Source organism: Ctenopharyngodon idella, chromosome 23 (assembly GCF_019924925.1).
Source record: "Ctenopharyngodon idella isolate HZGC_01 chromosome 23, HZGC01, whole genome shotgun sequence".
In the NCBI taxonomy this organism is placed as follows: domain Eukaryota; kingdom Metazoa; phylum Chordata; class Actinopteri; order Cypriniformes; family Xenocyprididae; genus Ctenopharyngodon; species Ctenopharyngodon idella.
Window position 1 is genome coordinate 13,447,961 of NC_067242.1, and position 15,789 is coordinate 13,463,749.

A 15,789-nucleotide genomic window follows, 5' to 3' on the forward strand; every position below is an offset into this window, starting at 1 on the left:
GTAGAAATGTGGTTAAAGAAACTACAAATATTATAAGTGCCTGAGAATAAGTGAAATATGCCTATTTAATCTTTTCTCACTGATTATTTCTTTATGAATGTACTGCACAAGTAGTCAAAATATATGAATGACTCTTCATTTTTTACTTAAAATCTAGAAAAAACAAGACAATGCTCACCTTTTGGAGAAAGGCTCCTAAAAGTAATATTCAACCTATATTAATAATAAAAAATAGCCACCTGTAAAGTATATTAGTGTATATAAATGAAAAGAAATGGACTGCTTCTAAATTAAAATTCACTAATACTGTTAGGTAATGACATCTAATAAAAATGCCCTAAAAACTAAAAATATAATAGTAAAATGTAAAGTTCTTGTAAACGTAGCAATTTTATATAGTAGGAAATATATCTGTGGTCTTCACCAGATGAAATTCATGAATGCATTACTCAAATATATATCAACCAAAACACATATTCAGACGTGAGATGATTTATTATAAAAGTTGCCCAGTTTGTTAGAGGATCCAAATTATTTCACATCATAAATGAAATTGTTCAGAGACTGGGTCATATAACATTATAGGTATTTACATGTCATACTTCTAAAAGACAAACGCATAGTTCAAAACATCAGAATAACCAAGTCCTGTACTGTATAGCCGAACTGTCCTTTTCAATTAAATAGGAAAGTCTTTTTAAACATATGAACCAAAATGCTTTTTCTAAGCACAGCATTTTATATTACAGCTAAAGCTAAGTTTGGCTTTCCCTTCATTTCAGAAAATACTTTATGCCTTTAATGATCCAGATTCTGCAGATTTTAATAACCAAAAAAAAAAAAAAAGTCCCACACACTCACACAATAGCTTTGTATAACTGATATCTGCTAAGAGTTTGTCATTCAGAGGATTAGAAAACAAGTTATCTGAAGGGATGTTCATAACAAATTGCTTCTGCACTGGCATGACTGATCCTACCTTCAGTCTTCACTTTATGGAGAAAATACACTTAAAATGGAAGTAAAACTTGGTAGTTTAATCAATGGTCTGAACGATGACGATCTGCGTGTGCTCCATCTCAGCAGTCGCTGGGATTTCGTACTGTTCCACAACATAGCTGACTTGCTCGCCAGATTCTCCGTGTTGAATGAGAACGGGCGCTTCGGATGACTCCGCGTGCTGGAAGATCATGGAGGGCTCTGTGCCATCTGCGTGCTGTATGATCATCTGCGGCTCTGCCGACTGTTGGATAATGAGCTGGGCTTCGGGGGGCAAAATCGGCAACGGGGACTCCATCTGAATTTCATGGTCTTGGGAATCGACAAGGGCAGAGCGCACACGTGCAATCAGACCCTGGTGGTCAATGGGGATGTTGAGAGGACACTGCGTCGGGTCGGTTTTCAAAGTCTGCGTCTGTGCCTGCTCTTGCTCCGGAAGAACTGAAAAGTGTGTTTTAAAATAGACATTTAGATGAATGGACGGATACATCAAATTAGTAATAATATAAGATTAAACAAGAAAGGCATTAAAATAATACGCACAGTTATGCTTCAAAATACTGTGTTTCTTTAAGCTATACACGTCCGCAAACATGTTCCCGCACATGTTACACCTCACTTTTCTCGATCCTAAAGGCAAGGACATAGACAAATCCATATTATATGGACATACAAGGTTTCCATTTTGAAACATACAACTTGTTTTTATTTATCAGCTAAATTTACCGTTATGGATGTCCATATGTTTTCGAAGTTCACCAGCAGTTATGCAAGGTTTTCCACAATCCAAGCATATATATGGAGTCACACCTTAAAAAAAAAAAAAAAAAAAAAGATTAAACAAGCTCCCAGTAGCATCGACATGTTAGCAAATCACTCCAGAAACTTTTGACAGCTTTTGTGAATGCATTACAAACCCACCGGTGTGTTTTCTGGTGTGAGCAATGAGAGAGCTGGACACAGCGAAGGCCATGCCACAGGTGTCGCAGATGTACGGTTTCTCTCCCGTGTGTCGTCGCTTGTGGTACATTAGAGTGCTGGCCTGTGTGAAGCGCTTCCCACATTCTCCACATTCATACGGCTTCTCACCACTATGTTTTCTGAGAGCAAAGAGGAAATAAAGAGAAGCTGATGGAAACTTATCGACCAATATGATACTCATTTTTATGTTTAAGTGTCCAAAATGGATAAGAAATGACTAAAAACGTTATATTATGCTGTCAGGCCAGTAGTGGGCGATGTCACTTTGTAAAGAAACACTATGCACCTATAGACTGAACACTGAATACGCATGCGCATGACGTCACCATTTTCACAAATTCACGTTTCTGTAGTTTTCAAAATTTGCACTCTGAACCCCGTTTTCAAAAGTTTGTGTTCAGGCTCCCAAAACGCTGTTGTCATTTAAATGAATGGCCAAAAAGTTTTGTTTTTAGTTGAAAACTTGTCATGTAAACAACCCCCACATCCACTTTTTTTATGCCCTCCCTTGATAACTTTCCTCAATTTTGTTCACTCAGACGTATGTCATTGCTAACGTTGCATGAGTGCCCACTACTGGCAGAACGCCATTATTTAAATTTCTTTTCTTATGAATTTGTTTTACATATTCTATAGGCCTGTATGTATGCTTGGGCTGTTGAAGAAAATATATATTAAAAAAAAGACACAAAATGTGTCAGCTCCAATATCATACACTAGAGTTGTGTGGGGTGGGGGTAAATTAACCGCAATCTCCTGTGAGGTCACAGTCGTGTTGCACTGTGGTCTATGAATCAGCTTGAAGCGTACATATTGGGTAGACTTGCTCCCTCAGTCAAAATCGAGTCGTTGAGGGTCTGTCGAAATAAACTTCCATCGCCCACTTGAAGTTAAATGCACTTCATAATGCCGGCGGGGATTCCTCTGAGGGGAAGTGTTTAGGGAAGTTTGCGAGTATGTGTCTAAAAGTGGAATTAAACGCAGCTTTTGTCTTGTGTATTTAAGCGGTCAGTCTGGTTCTGTCCTTTTTCAAGTATTGTCTATGCATGTGTATAGCTGTCACATTTTTGCCTGCTCCTACGTGTTTTGCTCCGAGTTGGATTGCCTTTGTTGTTTAGGTTAATAATAAAAGTTTAGTGCTGCATCGAGATCCACCTCTCCTCTCCTTGCCTTGACCCTGCCATAACTATCATTATTATCATCATCCTTATTATTGGTATAATTAATAATAAATCCAGTATTAAAAAATTTTTACTTGATCTATATTAATTTTTAATTAATATGTAACCCAACATTAAAGAACCAATTAAGCTTCCATCTCTAAAAATATCTATCTCTAAGTATAATATTATTTATAGGCTAATAATAATAATAATAATAATATTAAATCCAATATTAAAAGAACTGCTAAGCAATTAACTATGACTTATCTATCTTTAATTTTAATTTTTGTTTACGGAATAGCAGTTTTTGGAGCGAGGGGGGACATGATTCAGGAAGCAGACCGGATTTGAATCCTGTGGAAGCAATACAACTCATAATCATGTTCATGTGTAATTTTATCAATGAAAATTACTTGGAATTGTTCTACACATACCTTATGTGAATTTTCAAATTGCTAGATGTGGCAAAAGCCGCTCCACAGAAATCACATTTATGTGGCTTTTCTTCTCCATGATGCATGCGGCAATGATACACCAGCTGACACTTCTGAGCAAAACGTGCCTCGCAAGATGTACAACTGAAGGGCTTCTCTCCTGAAAACAACACAAAAAATGCATCACTCCACGTAAACCTATAAACAAAGTTATGGCACTGCAGTTCAAAAATTTGGGGTCAATAAGATTTTTTTTTTTTTTTTTTTAAAGAATTTTATTCAGCATGGATGCATCAAATTGATCCAAAGTGACAGTAAATACAATTATAATATCACAAAAATATTTATATTTCAAATAAACTTTTTTTTACTTTCCATTTATCAAAAAGTATCATGAAAAAAATGCATCACAAAAATATTAAGCAGCACAACTGTTTTCAACATTGATAATAATAAGAAATGTTTCTTGTGCAGCAAATCACCATATTAGAATGATTTCTGAAGGATCATGTGACACTGAAGACTGGAGTAATGATGCTGAAAATTCAGTTTTGCCATCATGGGAATAAATTACATTTTAAAATATATGATTACTGTTATTAAACAATATTACTGTTTTTACTGTATTTTTGATCAAATAAATACAGCCTTGCTGAGCATAAGAGACAAAAACAGTCAAAAAAAAAAAATGTATCGACCCCAAACTTTTAAACGGTAGTGTTTTAATTAACAAAAATTATAATATCATACTAATATAGCACATTTTTGTTATCAAGACTATGAATTAATCCAAGTGAATAAGTATATTAATGCAGCTTAACTTCTTCATGCGAGAGACGTACCTGTGTGTATGCGCATATGTGTCTTCAGCTGGTTGCCCTGTCTGAAGGAGCGGGTACAGAGCTGGCACTGATATGGTTTGAGGCCCCTTGTGTATGCGCATGTGCCTGCGCAGACTGCTCATCTCAGAGAAGAGGTTCCCGCAGATATTACAAATAGGCCTGTGTTTGTCCTGCAAAGGTTTCACTTCCTCTTCTCCCGCCCAGTCCTCGTTGTCATTGCCAAATTCATCATCCTCTTCATCTTCTTCTTCTTCCTCATTACTAGCTTGGCTTTCTTTCAGCTTTCTACTCAAGCTTCTCTTTCTGGTGCTGGTGCGGATCCTCTTCGCAGCACTCGACTCTGAATCTTCTGTACCTTGAGATGAGCCTTCTTCAGTGTGTCTCTCAGAGTCTTGGATTGTTTCTTCACCAGCTTCTTCTCCACTGTTCTCAGGCTTATCTATTGGATTTGAAGATTCGGGTGCCTCAGAAGAAAGGGGCTTAGAACGAGGTCTTCCTCTTTTACGGCCGGACCCTTCGTTCTCTTTTGTTTTTCCAGTTTCTGAGCCATCTTCTGTGTTTGGAGTTGCAGTCTCAGCATTTGTAGTTTGGTTCTCAGTGGATAACGGCTTAGTCCGTGGTCTTCCTCTCCCTCGTTTGGAAGCAGTAGTTTCGCCTGGGTTCTCTGTATCAGTCTTTACATTACCGTCATCTTCCTCACCAGCGTTCACAGCATCATCTTCAACAACCTCTGTTTCTTGGGTGTCTCCTTGTTCTTCATCTCCTTTGTCTCCTTCTGCTTCAGATGATAGGGGTCTAATTCGTGGACGTCCTCTTTTGCGGGCAGAGTTCTCCCCTTCTTGATCCTTGGTTGCTACAGAATCGTCTTCAACGTTACCAGAATCATCTCTATCAGTGGACAAAGGCCTAATCCGTGGGCGACCTCTCGGTCTTCCGGATCCTCTCCCTATAGAGCTGCTATTTGGATTCATAGTTTGCTGCGCTGGTGATTGATCAGTTGAATCAAAAGTCAATGGCCTCACCCGTGGGCGACCTCTTGGTCTCCCCCGACCTCTTCCTCTGCCTCTTTGAGCAGTGATGGACTCCCTCTCAACATCATCCTCATACAACCTGGTTTTGGGTTTCCTCCCTCTCTTGCCGATTCTCTGCGGAGTTTGTTCACTGGACGACTGGGCTTCATCCATAGAGGCGGGATCATCCTGAGACCCATCTTCTTTCTCTCCCCTTAACAACATCCGTTCCTCCACCTCTGAGATCGGCTCTAAAGGTTCATAGTCATCTGGGCTCAGAGGGGAATTTGGATCTTCATACATTTGTCTTGCGGGTGAGCCACCAGTTTTGAGATCATCTTGGGATAGGGTACAGCGAGCCACAACCTCGGGCATACCAAGATAAGATGCAGCTTTCTGAACACTTTCAATTTCTTCCCTGTGGACAACAAAGCACAGCAGCTTTCAGCAATCTCTCTCTCTTTAATATATATGCAATGCCTGCATAATTATTATGCAAGTTGCATATATAATTGTTCATGAAGGCTGGAAGTGAAAAACGCCTTATATTCAGGATAATTATTTAGTAGGTTTTCATTTACAGATAAAATGAGTCTCTGCAAGATGGACTTTTCATGATAGAGATGGACTAAAAATCAGCTCCCAGAACTTACTGCCAGATTCTGGAAGATAAATTCTTCAAACAGTGGTACAAGAGGATGTGGTGCTGGTCCTTCAAGAGTCACTCTCAATTGGTCTATAAAGCCTTCAAAATATCAGTCTTCATGTATTTTACCACACTTCAACATGTGATTCTTATTAAGTGGGGGTAATTTTTTTTAGGATTCTTTACCTAACCTAAATATCTGAGAGACTTCAGGTAGGTTGCAGTTCTGGAAAATGGTGGCACTGGAGACTAAAGGGTTCCTGATGGTTTTACACTTAATTCTTCATCTTAATTCCTAATTCTTTTGCTGTTAACATGTGTCTTTTCTTCTCCACCTGTTTTTGTTTGACCCTGTTGACCCACTGAGCATTTTGCTGCCCACTGGTCATGCCTTAACTTCAGTTTCTAGTAATGTATTTGCATCCTTCTCATGGGCATTTAATGATTTTTGACTTTTCAGTCTGAGTTAAATCTCTTTTTTGGCTCATTTTATCTGTAAAAGAAAACCTGCCTAATAATTATGTACACCTGAATATAAGGCGTTTTTCACTTCCAGCCTTCATGAACAATTATACATCACTTATAAATGATTAAATACAAAATTAACAGTAGTTATTAAGATTGATGTGGTTTGGAATTGGTAAAACGTGCTTGGGGAAGAAAAAAAAAAAATCAGAATATCAACTTGCATAATAATTATACATATGTGTTTGTGTGTATAAGTCATGGAAAGTCATTTTAAAAAGTGAATATGATTTTTTATTTAATCTACTATAAAATATTTAATTGGCTAAGTATATAAATACATAGTTTTAATGTACAAAAGATTTAGCCGATACAATATTTTTATAGCGCAGTAAAAAAAAAGAAGAAAAAGTTATATATATAAAACTATGTATATATATATATATATATATATATATATAAATAAATAATTGTACACTTAATATTTAACATTCACAATTACTACTGAAAAAAAAAAACAATTTTATGCTAAAATTATGCTAAAATATATTATATTTATTTATTTTTAAAAAAAATGTCAGGTAGGAAGGTATGTCAGTAAAAAGACTATATATACACTGTGTTCCAAATTATTATGCAAGTGACATATCAGTAGGATTTCAGAACAATAAACATTCAGATTTTAGTTTTTCTAAAGTGTTTCTCTAAGTGTTTGTTTGTTTATTTCTCCATGTCTCTTTAGATAACTGGTATCAATCTCAGACAAAATAATTTGCCAGGTCTACTTAGGTAAATGGAAACCCTACTTAGAGGTTTTCACATTATTAAGTAAGTCACAGTTCTCATGCAATATGGGGAGGAGGAAAGATCTTTCTGAAGATGAAAAACATGAAATAGTGCAATGTTGTGCAAAAGGCATGAAAACAACTAATATTGTGTGAAAACTGAATAGAGATTATCGAATTATCATGAGTGATTTAGAGCACAGCAGAACTCGATCAGATAAAGGCTTATTAAAGAAAGTTCCTGTCAAAAAAAAGTTAATTGTATTAAAAGGGCAGCTATAAAAGAATGCAGTGTTGAGCAGAAAACAGGTATTTAAAGCTGCTGGTGTCTCTGGAGTCTTGAGAAGCTCTCCATGCAGGCTGGCAGTTGTGCGTAAAATTGCATTTTAGCCACCACTAACCAAACCTCACAAAGAGAAACATTTACAGTGGGTGTAGAAATACATTTTCAAACAGCTTTATTGCTGTGGTGTTTTTTTGCAGCATGGGATAGTGCATAGTGCATTGTATTTCAGAAGGCACTATCCTTCTTTTTATACCATAGCTGAAAATGGCCAGTTATGAACTCCACATATCTTGTAGAAGTCATTTTGACACTCTCAGAGACCCTAAAGGCACCTTCCATCTCACTTCCCAATATTCCAGCCCAAATCATCACCCGCCAGCTCCCTGCTGACGTCACGGCCTTGTTGGAACGTGGTGGCCTCTCACCAACCATCCAGAAATCCATCCATTTAGACCATCCATTGTATTACGGCATTCGTCAGTGAATAAAACTATTTAAAAATGAGTCTTTATGTATTTCTAAACCCACTGTAAATGTTTCTCTTTGTGAGGTTTGGTTAGTGGTGGCTAAAATGCATCTTTACGCACAACTGCCAGCCTGTATGGAGAGCTTCTCAAGACTCCAGAGACACCAGCAGCTTCAAATATCTGTTTGCTGCTCAACACTGGCTTTTTTTATAGCTGCCCTTTTAATACAATTTTTTTGACAGGGACTTTTCTTAATAAGCCTTTATCTGACCGAGTTCTGCTGTGCTCTAAATCACTCACAAATCTATAATAAGATAATTCGATAATCTCCATTCAGTTTTCACACAATATTAGTTGTTTTCATGCCTTTTGCACAACATTGCACCATTTCATGTTTTTCATCTTCAGAAAGATCTTTCTTCCTCCCCATATTGCATGAGAACTGTGACATGCTTAATAATGTGGAACAACCTCTAAGTAGGGTCTCCATTTACCCAAGTTCCTGGCAAATTATTTTGTCTGAGATTGATACCAGTTATCTAAAAAGACATGGATAAATAAACAAACACTTTCATAGAAAAACTAAAATCTGAATGTTTATTGTACTGAAATCCTACTTATATGTTACTTGCATAATAATTTGGAACACAGTGTATACGAAGGTGAACTTATAGAATTAGATTCCCATGAACTCACCCGTCCATATTCAATTCCCCGGTGTAAATATATGTCAGTAGTTTTTCAAACACAGCACCGCTCACCAACTCTGGGTCCAAAGTTATGGTGGCATCCTCTCTTCCGGCATCAATACACTGTGTGGAGAAATACTCACTAAAGGCTGCCAGAACATTGTGGTGTGCTTGAAAATGAGCCTGACCTATTGCTACTGTGCAGTCACACAGAAAGCTTCTCTCACGTTGCCTCTTCAGCTGCTCCAGAAGAAATTCACTGTGAGTGATATGTGGCATGACGTGTAAGAGTGCCAACCTGCAATGTCAAGAGCATCTTATAATATTCTTATAAACTTCTTAAAGACACAGAAATTCTGTCATTATTCACTTGCATTGCATCTTTCTTCCATATAATAAAAGTGGTGAATTCTGCCAAGTAATAAAGGTTTGGAACAACATGAAGGTGAATAAATGATTAAATAATTTTGGGTGAACTTGACTTATAGACCTATGATCCAATATTTTAAATGCAATAGTTTTATAAGCAATAAACAAAACTAAAAATAATTCACTTACCTCACGGAAATTTATAATGGTTTAAACCACACCCAAAAACCTGTTTAAATGAAACGGACATACATGTAAAAAATAAAGAACATGTGCATATATAAAATAACCTACAACGCTATATAAAATCAGCGATTGCTCAGACTTGACACCATCATTTAAGGAAAATAAAAGTTCCCGCCCATTACTCAAAAGTTGACTGAAATAACGAGCTTGATGACAAACTATCATTGTTAAAAGGCTACTCAAAATATTAGAATGCACCCATTAATTCTAGTTGTAAATATGCATTAAAAATAGCTAAATGCATTAGTTGCGGGATAAATGCAGAGACGAATGTTTGTAATTTTGACATGCAAAACAAAGGGCTCTTATTTCGAAAATGCTCAATCCGGTAGAGCGCGAGCCGCAATTCACAGGTTCGGTCTATGTATTACAAACAGAACACCGAGACGTGCAATAATTATTTAAATTATGTCATTAATAAATATAAAGTTGAATACGTATTTTAATAAAAATTCAGATCTCACGTTATTTCGACAGTAGATTAAAATCTCTTTGCTTTGACGGCCATTTTCGAGGTCTTCAAGGGGATTTGGTCAATGACGTAATATCCTCCTATCTGAATTCTTTCCGGTGTTTGAAAAAAACCCCAGCTGTAACCATTAGATGGAGCCAAAGAGACACACCAGGCACATTAATGGACCACTGTTGCATTCAAGGAAAAAGGCACAGAATTAATTGTACTTCATCACTATAATTAAATGTCATTTGTTATTTTTCGGGAATTTTTACTCGAGTTCTTTTAAAATTGTATAACCAAACCCTTCTCTAAAGAACGCTCAGTGAACAGTTCTTAAAAAGAACCTTTTGTAGAACGGAAAGATTTCAGAAATTAAAAAATGTTTTCTTTTAAAATAAAGAATCTTTAAGAGTGTATTAGAGATTGTAAACATCATCTATTGGGCTTTACCAGACATCCCACCCTGCAAAAACTTATTTTGCTCACAGTCCAAAAAATCTATTTCCAGGATATTGTAGGCCTATAATTTGTGGCCATCAAGGAGTCACTATCAATATGGAGACTCCTGAAACTTCCGAGAGAGGTGGGATGTCTGCTTTTTTTACATTTACTGTAATATTATTAACCCGGGGTTAAAATTTTAACTGAAGATTTTGTGAAAAGACCTTTTTGTAAATTTGCTGTTGATTTTGATCAAGCAATTAAAGGGATAGTTCACCCAAAAATTAGAATTCTGTCATTAATTACTCACCCTCATGTTGTTTCAAACCCGTAAGACATTTGTTCATCTTTGGAACAGTAATGAAGATGTTTTTAATGAAATTTGAGAGTTTTCTGTCCCTCCATTGACAGCTTACACAACTACCACTTTACAACGCAGCGTCTACTCTCGCGTCAACACAACACACTTGTGAACGCGCGTTGGAGATTAATATTTTGTAAATAAAGTGGTCAATTATGTATTTTTGCGCAAACAACGCACTCATGTCGCTTCATAAAATTGAGGTTAAACCACTGGAGTCACATGGATTACTTTAATGATGTCTTTACTACCTTTCTGGGGCTTGAAAGTGGTAGTTGCATACACTGTCAATGGAGGGACAGAAATCTCTCAGATTTCATTAAAAAGATTTTTATCTGTGTTCCAAAGATGAACGAATGTCTTGCGGGTTTGGGATTACATGAGGGTGAATAATTAAGGACAGAATTTTCATTTTTGGGTGAACTAACCCTTTAACCAGCAATGTAATTAACATCACCAAGGTGATACTGAACCAAAAAAGCTATACTGAGATATAAATATTACTAAGTAATGTAACTTACATAACAATATTAGCAATATTGGTTTCATAATACATAACTGCCTACCATGGTTGCCTATATCACTTTAAAACAGGTTATGTCACTATCATTTGTTCATCATGAGCAGTGAAGTACTCAATCGTTACATCATTTAGTATCTGGCTACAGCCCTTGGGAAAGTCTGATTGTCAGTTTTATGAATGAATAAGGGACTGAAACTGCTGCAAATAATCTTAATAAATAATTGGCTGTGGTCACCTGACCCACATTAGTAGTAAACCATTTTGTCATTGTTATAATAGGAAATGTCTAAGCAAAAAAGGACAAATGAAGAGACAAACAGCAGACACTTTGTCTGTGCAGTACAGCTCCCATGAGATCTATTTACATAATCAGCTGCTTCTTGTTACAACACAATTTCAGTCTGTTATGAGCGTCTCCTCCTCTATTGTCAGCACACGGTTAGTGTTCCAGCACACACTCAACACCTTCGGCTCTCTGCTTAACAACAGGTTCATCTTAGACAGGTACTGATTTACTTTGCATTGTTATTATGTCTCTTTTTTGATATCTATTTTATGATATTATTACTGTTATGTGATATTTTATCATAAGTCTTTCAATTTTATATAATTTCTGTCTGTACTTGTATTGTGTATTCCGTGTATTGTGTAGGCTACCTGTAGTGTTTGGTCTAAAAATGTAGGGCTACCATCTTTATAAACAGGAAAAAAGCAGATAACTCCTGCTAAACAGTAATGATTTTATCCAACATACTGGATTTTATATGATCTAATCTAGCCTATTATTTAACAAAAGCATTACAGTAATATGTTCATATAGCCTATAATTGTTTCCTTATATTGTTAACATATAGATCATTCTATATCATGTTTTATATTATTAGCATAGGCCTAGGCTATTTAAAATTTCATCAGTAAGTGATAGCTATTCAAAACATTTCGTAACCACACAGTTTTATAACATACTGCACGTGTACGCCACTGATTTGTTCTGCATATTTGCAAACGGGTCCAGCAAGTCTGACAGCTTTAGATAAAAAAAAAAAAAAAACCCATGCCATTCAAAACAAAAGGCGTCTAAAAACAACCTACATGCTACATTCCTCAGGGAATTGTTTAAGGAGCCGTTCACACAGAGAAACGCGAGACGTAGCGCATCGAAATGGAAAATAACTTTTTTTAATAGTCTCCATTCGCGATTTTAAAAGAATTTATGTTAAATTGACACGCCAATTTAAAAATGCGGAGAATGCGCGAGACACCATGGGAAACAACGAGACGCGAGACGAAGCACAGTGAAATGGAATAGGCTATATATTTTTCAAAATGCAAGTTAAGCTTTTACACTCCATCGCAGTGGAACGCCAGATGCGTGTGAACAGGTGTTGTGCCGAATTTCGACCCCCTTCCACATTATTATTAACTTGTATTATAGACCCTTTTCACACACTGTGATGACACGTTTTAACGGTCATCAATATCGCAAATCCTACAAAAAAAAAATATATTTTCAATTTTTTTTTTAAATTATATACATTTATAACACTATACTTGGTATTATATTACATTTGCATTAAATAACAAAAAACAAAACAAAACAAAAAAAAGAAGCTTAGAACCCAAGAAGCGACACTTTGATGCTTTTTGTGTAACAGCCACTAGAGGGCGCTCCGGTAGCGCGGCCGCCATTATGGGCTGAAAATACTAACTGGACCATAGGATCCTTCATATCTTTACGCACCCAAAATCGGCGAATTTCACTGCCAAATCAGAAGCGCAATAGAACTTTTTTTTTTTTAAATTAAATCACCAGTAAATTGTATGGCTCCTACAGTAAATGTTGTATTGCCTTATATATGTTTTATTTTATCAGTTGTGGAATCCAACCATTCAACCATCTACTTTATTGAGTATTTCCATTTTATGCAACTTTCACATTTATTAATAGTAAATTAATAATTAATAAATTTAAGATCATCATGTTTGCAGCGAACAATATATTTTAGACCTAGTGGAGTAATAGTAATGATATCTAGGTCTGAATTGAAATAGGCTATATTGTACGTTTTAATGGATCACGCTACAAACATAACGATCTTAAAATACATGATGCATTGCTGTGTCCGTTATCACATAATTCCCACTTTTGCTTTAACGGACATTAGACAACACTGCAAAATCAAGCTGTTCATATATTTATTGTCCAACATTCCCAATTTTTCTGATGCATGTCCTTAATTTAATTTCATATGTTGGTAATAATTCAGTGTTTATAAACCTTTTAAAGAATTTTAACCCAAACTGACTGGGTTTCTAGAGAGCAAAGGTTTTGTGAAAAAAGTGGAAGACTTAAACACAAAGTGTGTAAAATAAACTGTAAAAAGGATTTGATGATCACTAGTGATAGTATTTCATTCTGTGTTGTCATCATTCAGGTTGGATTTCAGCTTTAATGTACGTTTTTTTTTTAACAAAGCAGCTGATATTGCCATAGAAACTGGACTTGCCGACTCGCTTTCACCCCAAAATGGCGGAAACGCAGGGCCGCTGCTGGGCGCCGGTGTTTCAATTGAACGTTCTATTAAGTGTCGCTTCTTGTTAGTGTATATTCTTTGTTGACAGTAAAAATGACATCTTTCTCTCTTCTGACTGCCGTTATCAATCGCTCTTTATTTTCTTCCTCTTTTTTAAAGTTGTGAAAACACTGTTTGGAGTTTTTCTTCTGCTATTTGCGCAAATGGAAACACAAAAAAATATATTTAATGAAGTCTCTTATTCACCGCTTTAAAAGTTTACCCAATTATGACGACTTCCGCTTCTGAGAAACCCAGAAATGTGAAAAGGGTCTATTGGTAGGTTTAGGAGTAGTTGTGGGGGAGGGGTTAGCATTTGCGGTGGGGTTAAGATTAGGCAATCAGGTAGCAACTTCAACGAATAATTTGGCAGGGGGTCGAATTTCGGCACCACACCTATTTTATAGTCCTACCGAAATATGAGACCCACCGATACACTTAATGTACTGATGGGTTAGGGTTAAGATTAGGATTGGGAGTAGGATTAGAGCAATACAGCGTCTACGGTCACGTAATTCGGTGGGTCACAGAATTCGGCACAATGCCGGCCCTTGTTGTAATTAGACAATAGCACGTTTTGTATTTAAGCCATACTGCAGATCTCTTACAAATATCCATTTAACACATGACATTGTCACAACAGCAAAATGACTAATGCATCTTGTGCTCATGACTCCACAACTTTTTCATTACAGCTGAGACAGAAGCTCTTGACAAGATGAAGGCCGTGATTGTGTTGCTCGTACCTCTTCTGCTTCCATTGGTCTCTGCTCAGACATTTCGTTGGGGCCCCTGCCCAACACCAATGGTCCAGCCAAACTTTGAATTAGACAAGGTAGGACTATATAGAATCTTATAGTTCACCCCTCAAAATTATCATTATTTACTCACCCTTTTGTATTTACAAATCCAAATGCTGTTATTTTGTTTGGTTTAGAATGACATGAGGGTGAAACATTTTATTTTCGGGTGTACTGTATGCTTATATGAGCTCTACCTTTTACTTCAAGTACCTTGGAAAGTGGTATGAAATTGAAAAGCTCCCAGCATCCTTTGAGAAAGGCAAGTGTATTGAGGCAAACTACATGCTAAGACCTGACAGCACCATCCAAGTTCTCAATGTTCAGACATAGTGAGTAATTTATCGACCAAATCTTTCGACTTCTTAATAAAATTTGTTATTATCATTTATCCATGATTAAACTCTGTATTTATATAAAACAGCAAAGGAAAAATTAGAACAGCAGAGGGCACAGCAGTCGTTCAGGACATGAAGGAGCCGGCAAAGCTTGGAGTCAGTTTCTCCTACTGTAAGTCCATCAATGTTTTCTGTTTGATTCAGTTTTAGAACATTCTAGAATATCTTTTCTATTGTTTCAAGTGTGAAAAGTTATTTTTTCTGTTTCTTTTTCATATACAGTCACACCCTACGCCCCATACTGGGTCCTGTCCACTGACTACAACAGCATTGCTCTTGTTTATTCGTGCACTGATGTTCTCAGGCTGTTTCATGTAGACTACGCCTGGATCCTCGCACGCTCACGCATTCTGCCCGCAGAGGCCATCTACCATGCCAAAGAGATCTTCTCACGTGACAACATCGACGTGAGCAAAATGATACCCACAGATCAGCAAGGATGCGATGGTCCTATGTAAACAGTGAAGACTGAAATATGTATTTTTGGTTCAGAAAGGTTTAAGTGCCTTCACTATTATACTTGAATTATCATTATAAAGCTACTCCTGTTGCATAAACTGTCTAGACCCAGCCGGCACATAATACAATGCTCTCTATATATTTTTGAAAAATAAATAAAACATTACCCTTTGCTAATTAAGTTTTTGCTTATGAAGTTCTCTGTGTCATGTCATTCCTGAATAATGATTTTAATAAACAAGTGTTTATTTTGTGAATATACTAGAGTCCTGTATGATTTGATGTGTGCATTGGTCCTCAAAATTTTATTTTTTATGCCTTTTTGAATGCTTGGTGTTTAGATTTCTACTGGAATATTAGTTAATTAAAAATGGACTTATATTTTTGGAATCTAA

General features: G+C 36.5%; 2 protein-coding genes across 2 annotated transcripts; one reads left to right on the forward strand and one right to left on the reverse strand.

The window, feature by feature from the left end:
* Positions 1–476: 476 nt before the first annotated feature.
* mynn (myoneurin) lies at positions 477–9,365 on the reverse strand. Its single transcript, XM_051882357.1, is given in 10 exon segments — positions 477–1,440; positions 1,543–1,629; positions 1,726–1,809; positions 1,921–2,099; positions 3,578–3,737; positions 4,420–4,504; positions 4,506–5,847; positions 8,775–8,890; positions 8,956–9,065; positions 9,326–9,365. Coding segments are annotated over 8 exon segments (2,349 nt in total). The 5' UTR covers positions 8,783–8,890; positions 8,956–9,065; positions 9,326–9,365; the 3' UTR covers positions 477–1,036.
* A 2,146-nt stretch (positions 9,366–11,511) lies between these two features.
* apodb (apolipoprotein Db) lies at positions 11,512–15,653 on the forward strand. Its single transcript, XM_051882513.1, has 5 exons — positions 11,512–11,668; positions 14,433–14,572; positions 14,748–14,869; positions 14,962–15,047; positions 15,158–15,653. Exons 2-5 carry the CDS (start codon positions 14,456–14,458, stop codon positions 15,391–15,393), a joined length of 561 nt encoding a protein of 186 aa, XP_051738473.1. The 5' UTR covers positions 11,512–11,668; positions 14,433–14,455; the 3' UTR covers positions 15,394–15,653.
* Positions 15,654–15,789: the final 136 nt, after the last annotated feature.

Excerpts from the sequence above, each read along its gene's own strand:
- apodb (XM_051882513.1), top strand. The coding sequence starts at position 14,456 with ATGAAGGCCGTGATTGTGTTGCTCGTACCTCTTCTGCTTCCATTGGTC. Across the intron at positions 14,573-14,747 it reads CAAACTTTGAATTAGACAAG|TACCTTGGAAAGTGGTATGA; the intron begins GTAGGACTATAT and ends TTTTACTTCAAG. Across the intron at positions 14,870-14,961 it reads GTTCTCAATGTTCAGACATA|CAAAGGAAAAATTAGAACAG; the intron begins GTGAGTAATTTA and ends TATATAAAACAG.